This window comes from Piliocolobus tephrosceles, chromosome 21, assembly GCF_002776525.5.
Source record: "Piliocolobus tephrosceles isolate RC106 chromosome 21, ASM277652v3, whole genome shotgun sequence".
Classification (NCBI taxonomy): Eukaryota; Metazoa; Chordata; class Mammalia; order Primates; family Cercopithecidae; genus Piliocolobus; species Piliocolobus tephrosceles.
Window position 1 is genome coordinate 42,218,128 of NC_045454.1, and position 7,574 is coordinate 42,225,701.

Here is a 7,574-nt window from a genome sequence, read left to right on the forward strand (position 1 = left end):
CCATCCACACCCAGCTCTGGAAAACATGCCTAGCTCGGTGACCCACTCGGCGTCCAGCCCTTGACAGAAATAATTCACAAGTGTCTCAGAGCAAGAAAGTCACGTGGGAGTGGGTCACCACTGCCCCGGATCCGCCCTCTGAATGACGGCTGCGGACCCGGTCAGGGCTGGATATGATGGTGCCAGAGGGTAGTCACATGCTTCAGCTCTAGGGAGTGGACACGGGGCTGCTGCTGTCCTAACCCAGTCAGTGTACCCGCCAAGAGGCGGCCTGGAACCCTGTCCTTTCCCTGCAACCTGCAAAGCACAAGGCCCCAACCTGGCATCACGATGCCCGACGCCAGGCACTCCAGCACTCTTCGCAGGGCCTCGCCAGCACCCATCGGTCTGTTGGCCGTGCCAATGGATTTCTCACACAGGAGCTCGAGAGGCTGAAAGGGAAGAGGGACAGTGAGCCAAGAGCCTACAGGATGAGGCTGGCCGCCACTAGGGAGCTGTCACTAGATGAGTGGGTCAGGGCACACGTGGGACTCATAACCATCCAGTCAGGTAAAGTCAAAGCCTCAGGGCTAAGCCTGAGCCAGGGCACCTAGGACAGGGAGGACCAGACATGACATCCTGCAGGCTGTGTGAGTTCAGAGACCAAGCTGAGGTTATAATGTAGTATCTCATACTTAAAATCTAACCATTTATTTACAAATATAAAAACCACCCCAACTGTGGGCTGAAAAAAAAAGCGACAGCTGGTAAGAACTGGTCCTGCGTGAGAGCATCTGCAAACCTTCCCAGAGGGATCATTCCCACCTCCTGGCCAGCCTCCTCCTGGGATTGAGCCGTGCGACCCCTGCAAAGAGCCCTGACCCACACTGTCCCAACCCCAACCCCAGGTGTGGCAAGCAGGAGCAGCTCCACAGGCAGCTCTGGAGAGTACACACCAGCCACATGTCAAGGGGCCACTCTGGCCCCGTGATCATCAAGTGTTCCTGGGATATCCTAGAGACTCTGCACACACCATCCCCTAGTAGCCATAGCAACATGCCTTACCCAGCCTCGGAGGGGACCCCAGGTGGGCACACGAGTGCACAGGTCCCTCAGGACCCGGATCACAATGACACAGGACTTCAGTCCGTTGGCTCGAGCCTAGGGGAACAAAACACAGGCTCTTCAGTCTGAGGCACCGCCCAGGGCACAGGTCAACATGAACAACACAAGTGTCACAGTGCTGCTTTGCCAAGGGTAAACAGTCAACAATGGAGACCACCAAGGGTGTGGCCAGCCGCAATCTCACTACGTGTACAAGAAAGTGTTACTCTTAACACAAAGCAGCAGCAGCAGCCCACCAACTCAGTCTCAGCCTCTTTTGGGGTCGAATTTGTTGAGGTGCACTCCTTTAGGACCTGCGGAACCGCAGGTGCTAAGCTCGGCACGGCTATCGTCAATGTTAAGGAATCTTTATGGTGACAGTTAGCCAAGTTAAAACTTAGGAATTCTCTACCAAAAGACAAAGAGAAGAACAAAATGCAAACCTGGAACCACTTGGCGTGTCGGAGGGACGCCAAGGCAGCAAGGCATTTCTGCCTGTCCAGAACGTCCGGGGGGTCGTTGACTGATAGCGTTTCTATTCATGGATGGAATAAGAAGACAAGGCACAGTTTGACCAAGGGGTTTCTGTCAGGTGGAAAGGGGATGTGGCAGCTTTCTAAAGGGCAGCTGAGTTTCCCAGAAGCTGAATTCATCTCCACCCTGGACCAGGGAAGGAGAAACTAGAGCACATTGAACTCTGCCCTGTGAGGAAATTGTAAAAATTGGAGGCCCCATCCAAAAATAAAAAAGAAAAAGAAAAAAGAAAGAAAAAGAAAAAATAAAACAAACATAAAAACAAAAGTGGGGAGTTATTCTAAAAGGAATAATCTCATGAGGGAGGGGAGAGATAGGTGGAGCCTATCTTCTAATCCTCTTCCCTTGCCTCCTCCCCATGTTCTCCCAATAAATTAGCTATGCTAAAATGTTCAATAGGAAAAAAATTAAAAAGGCCGGGGGAGAGGAAAGGAACTCCCTCTCTGCATCCCACAACAGCCATCCCAAGGCATATGCGGCAAAGGGGACCAACTCCGCCCACCAGGCGGGACTGCCCTAGCCCCAGCCCTTGACAGAGAGAGTCCTGTTGGTCAAAGGTCCAGCGTCCCTACGTTGATCAACTAGAAGGGCTTTGGTAGTCGGAATCAGCTATGAGAACCAAAGGTAAACAGCAACAAGGGCGCTATGCCAGCCTATGCTGCGGCCAAGCCAAGCGTCGGTCTTCTCTGCCATCTGCACGCCAGGGGTTTGGATAAGGCCTGAAGACAGGCACACGAGGGGCGGGCCATGGACTGTGAGCACATTATTAGTGCGAGGTCCAATGAGGTAGCCTGAAAAATTGGACAACTGTTTAAACTTTATCCAAAACTCTGTATCAGCTCTTTGTGCTTCTGTCACTTTAGATGATAAGAGCCACGGCAGAGGACAAACGAAGAGGCCCTCAGCTCAGCTGCAGCACAGGCTGTTGGTAAACTCCAACGTGGTGCTCATGCAGAAACCGTCTGGTTGTCTCATCTTAAACCATAGAATCACCAGGGACACACTTCTCCACAGCCAGAGAATGGCTCCACGGAAAAGCAACTTCCACATTCATGTTTGAGAATGTTCAAGGATGAAGTTAAAGGAAAATGGTGCAGTCCCCTACGAAAAGTGCTACTCACTTTTAGTGTGACCGTTTTGTCAAACTCCCAAGTACTCAAAGCCAACGGGAGATGTGATCTCAGAGTAAAGGTGGTCAATCTACAACGTAGCCTTTTACCAAAGCAGTCTAAAACTGAATAGCACATTTGAATAGTGAGGGAACACCACGTTTTCAAAGCCCTGCCGGCCTGTCTTGGCCTCCCTACCTCCAGCTAATACTTTCTCCATTTCTTCTCTGACAACAGGGGATGTCAGGTGGATGGTCAGGGACAATGGAGGCTCTTTTGTGTTTTTTATCACAATCGCAGCATCGTCGACAGATTGCAGTATTTCATACTTGTCTTCTGTTACAGCCTAAAAAAACAAAATGCAACTTTCAAAACACTTTCTCCTCAAAGCAATCAACAATTTTATCTGGCTCCACCTATTCCTGCAGCAGAAAGGCCAACTTCTTGGGTATGATGTCCCAAAAGTGACTTCACCTGGGGTGTCAGGATCTCTCTAACTGTCTAGGTTTTGGGCCATGTTTTGGGTACTAGAGAGGGGGTAACTAGTGAAATAAGCAATTTCAAAAAGGGGCTTAAAAACGCAATGGTAAGGCCAGGCATGGTGGCTCATGCCTGTAATCCCAGCAATTTGGGAGACCGAGGTGGACAGATCATGAGGTCAGGAGATCGAGATCATCCTGGCTAACCCAGTGAAACTCCGTCTCTACTAAAAATACAAAAAACTAGCTGGGTGTGGTGGCAGGCACCTGTAGTCTCAGCTACTCGGGAGGCTGAGGCAGGAGAATGGTGTGAACCCGGGAGGTGGAGCTTGCAGCGAGCTGAGATCAAGCCACTGCAGTCCAGCCTGGGCAATACAGAGAAACTCTGTCTCAAAAAAATAAATAAATAAAAACAAAAACAAACAAACAAACAAAAAAGCAATGTTAGGCCAGGTGCAGTGGCTCACACCTGTAATCCCACCACTTTGGGAAGCCGAGGTGGGGGGATCACAAGGTTAGGAGATCGAGACCATCCTGGCTACCCAGTGAAACCCTGTCTCTACTAAAAATACAAAAAGAACTAGCTGCGCGTGGTGGCGGGTGCCTGTAGTCCCAGCTACTTGGGAGGCTGAGGCAGGAGAATGGCGTGAACCCAGGAGGCAGAGCTTCCAGTGAATCGAGATCACGCCACTGCACTCCAACCTGGGCAACAGAGAGAGACTGTCTCAAAAACAACAAAAACAAACAAACAAAAAAGCATTGTTAGGCCAGGTGCGGTGGCTCACGCCTGTAATCCCAGAACTTTGGGAGGATGAGGTGGGCAGAATCACCTGAGGTCAGGAGTTCAAGACTAACCTGGCCAACATGGTGAAACCCCATTCCTACTGAAAATACAAAAATTAGCTGGGCGCAATGGCAGACGCGTGTAGTCACAGCTACTCAGAAGACTGAGGCAGGAGACTCACTTGAACCTGGGAGGCAGAGGCTGCAGTAAGCTGAGATCGTGCCACTGCACTCCAGCCTGGGTGACAAGAGTGAGACTCCATCTCAAAAAAAAAAAAAAAAAAAAAAAGGAAAAGCAATGGCAAAGAGTTTAGGATCCAAGAGGAGGAGACCCTCCTTTCCTCCTTCTGCCCTTTAGTGGGTAATTAACTTTGGATAAATCTCTCATTCAGACTTACGGCTCTAATCTGTAAAATGGACTTAATGACATGAACTAAACCACAAGGCTGCTGGAAGCCTCAACCAGACACTGCGCGGAAAGCGGAGGACACTGCAGAGTGGGCATCCAGCCACTGCTACTGCTCCTTCCATGCTGGGATGAGCAGCCAGACAATGTGGAATAAAACCTGTGTGCGGTGAAATAGCCAGTGTGCAGTATCCTATGATGCATCTAAAAGTATGTACTTGCTGCAAATGCACATCTACAACGACCCTCACAACTATCCTTATTCTTGATACCATCGTATATAACGTGACAAGGAAAATTCAAGCTTTTGGCTGAGGGCAGTGGCTCACGCCTGTAATCCCAGCACTTCTGAGACGCCGAGGCGGGCGCGTTACTTGAGGTCAGGAGTTCAAGACCAGCCTGGCCAATATTACAAAATTCCGTCTATACTAAAAATATAAAAACATAGGCTAGACGTGGTGGCTCACGATTGTAATCCCAGCACTTTAGGAGGCCGAGGCGGGTGGATCACGAGGTCAGGAGATCTAGACCATCCTGGCTAATATGGTGAAACCCCATCTCTACTAAAAATACAAAAAATCAGCTGGGCGTGGTGGCGGGCGCCTGTAGTCCCAGCTACTGGGGAGGCTGAGGCAGGAGAATGGTGTGAACCCAGGAGGCAGAGCTTGCAGTGAGCCGAGATTGCGCCACTGCACTCCAGTCTGGGAGACACAGCGAACTCTGTCACAAAAAAAAAAAGCCACGTGTGGTGGCAGGCGCCTGTAATCCCAGCTACTTGGGAGGCTGAGGCACGGAGGCAGAGGGTGCAGTAAGCTGAGACTGTGCCAATGCACTCCAGCCCAGGGGACAGAGAAAGACACTGTCTCGGAAAAAAAAAAAAAAAAAAAGAAAATTAAAGTTTTTAAATATTTTTGCTGAAGGAAGCTAAGTATGTTTAAGTATGTTGGGAGGAGAATAAATACATTGAAAAAATCTGAAACAGGATTTCTCAACTTCAGCACAACTGAACTTCTGGGCTGGAAAATTCTTGGTTGGGGGAGCTACTCTGCACATGATAGGGTGTTGAGCAGCATCACTGATTTTTACCCATCAGGTGCTGACAGCACCACAGCACCCCACCACCACGCTGTCAACAGACACTGACAAAAGTTATCAGGGCAGGGGGTGATTCATTCCTCTTAAGGAACCACTAGAAATGATTTTTCAAATCCCTATTATTTTCATCTTTAAGGAATAATTACTGGCCAGGCTCAATGGCTCATGCCTGTAATCCTAGCACTTTGGGAGGCTGAGGCAAGCAAATAGCTTGAGGCTAGGAGCTCAAAACCAGCCAGGACAACATAGTGAAACCTCGTATCTACAAAAAATTTTAAAAATTCGCCAGACATGGTGGCACACGCTTGTGGTCCCAGTTACTCAGGAGGCTGAGGTGGGAGGATTGCTTGAGGCCAGAAATCAACACTGTAGTGAGCTGAGATAGCACCACTGTACCTGAGTGGGCAACAGAGCAAGACACCCTGTCTCCTTTTAAAAAAAAACAAAAACAAAAACAAAAAAACAAAACCGGGGGGGGGGGGGGGGGGGGGGCGTGGGCACGGTGGCTCACGCCTGTAATCCCAGCACTTTAGGAGGCCGAGGTGGGCGGATCACGAGGTTCAGGCCATCAGGACCATACTGAAACCCCGTCTCTACTAAAAAAAAAACACAGAAGAATTAGCCGGGAGCGGTGGCGGGCGCATGTAGTCCCAGTTACTTGGGAGGCTGAGGCAGGAGAATGGTGTGAACCCGGGAGGCGGAGCTTGCAGTGAGCAGAGATCACGCCACTGTACTCCAGCCTGGGTGACAGAGCGACCAGCCTGACCAACATGGAGAAATCCCATCTCTACTAAAAATACGAAATTAGCCAGGCATGGTGGTGCATGCCTTCAATCCCAACTACTCAGGAGGCTGAGGCAGGAGAATTGCCTGAATCCAGGAGGCGGGGTTTGTGGTGAGCTGAGATCACCCCATTGTACTCTAGCCTGGGCAACAAGAGTTTCACTCTTGTTGCCCAGGCTAGAGGGGAGACGCCTGACCCCCCCCCCCCCCCCGCCCACCTACCTCCCCCAACCCCCGATTACGACTATGGGCCGGACACAGTGGCTCACGCCTGTAATCCCAGAACTTTGGGAGGCAGAGGCAGGCAGAATACCTGAGGTCAGGAGTTCAAGACCAGCATGGCCAATATGGTCTCTACTAAAAATACAAAAATTAGCTGGGCTTGGTGGAGGGCACCCATAATCCCAGCAACTCAGGAGGCTGAGGCAGGAGAATCGCTTGAACCCAGGAGGCGGAGGTTGCAGTAAGTCAACATCACACCACTGCACTCCAGCCTGGGTGACAGAGCAAGACTGTCTCAAAAAAGAAAAAGAATTACCACTATGCTGATGTGCTTTCAAAAGAAAAAAGAAAAAAAGAAAATTATCATACAAAAATTTCACAGCTTCATCTTCAATGGCTCCTCAGAAGTATCTAATGCACTTACATTAGCTGCATATTTTAAGTTTTGTCCTGAACCTAAAATTGTCAGTCCCATGTGAGAGAATACAAATCTGCACTGTGTGAGTAAATCATGTTTTTCTTTCTAAGGAATAAGACTAAAACATTCAAAGGCTATGGTGGCTCAGGCCCGTGATCAAGAGTTCAAGAAAAGCCTAGGCAACACGGCAAAAGCTCATCTACACACACACATACACACAAAACAGCTGGGTGTGGTGGCGCTCGCCTGTAGTCCCAGCTACTCGGGAAGATGAGGTGGGAGGAACACTTGAGCCAGGGGAGGCAGAAGTTGCAGTGACCCAAGTTCATGCCACTGCACTCCAGCCTGGATGACACAAGACTCTGTCAAAGATTCAAAGATGCTTGTATACTTCTTTTTTGCTTATCCTATACATAAATACAGGGGGACTGTGTCCTGAGGAGGCAACACCTGGCAGAGGTTCTAATGCCTCCAAACAGCCCAGCCGTGGGTCTTGGGATCCATTCCTCAGCTGTCCTGCAGCTCTGTCACATCATCTGTCCCACTTAGAGGAAGATGAAATAACACACATCAAGAGCACATCTGGCCGGGCGCGGTGGCTCAAGCCTGTAATCCCAGCACTTTGGGAGGCTGAGACGGGCGGATCACGAGGTCAGGAGATC

The 7,574-nt window shown here is 49.9% G+C and overlaps 1 protein-coding gene across 5 annotated transcripts in view; it reads right to left on the reverse strand.

The window, feature by feature from the left end:
- Positions 1-7,574, reverse strand: part of ILF3 (interleukin enhancer binding factor 3) — a 46,106-nt gene that overhangs the window by 12,156 nt on the left and 26,376 nt on the right. For all 5 annotated transcript variants that reach the window (XM_023194146.2, XM_023194143.2, XM_023194145.2 and 2 more), the window contains exons 5-8: positions 2,925-3,072; positions 1,527-1,618; positions 1,045-1,140; positions 320-431 (exon numbers count right to left, since the gene is read on the reverse strand). In XM_023194146.2, coding sequence (XP_023049914.1) covers positions 320-431; positions 1,045-1,140; positions 1,527-1,618; positions 2,925-3,072 — 448 coding nt within the window. The remainder of the gene's footprint in view (positions 1-319; positions 432-1,044; positions 1,141-1,526; positions 1,619-2,924; positions 3,073-7,574) is intronic.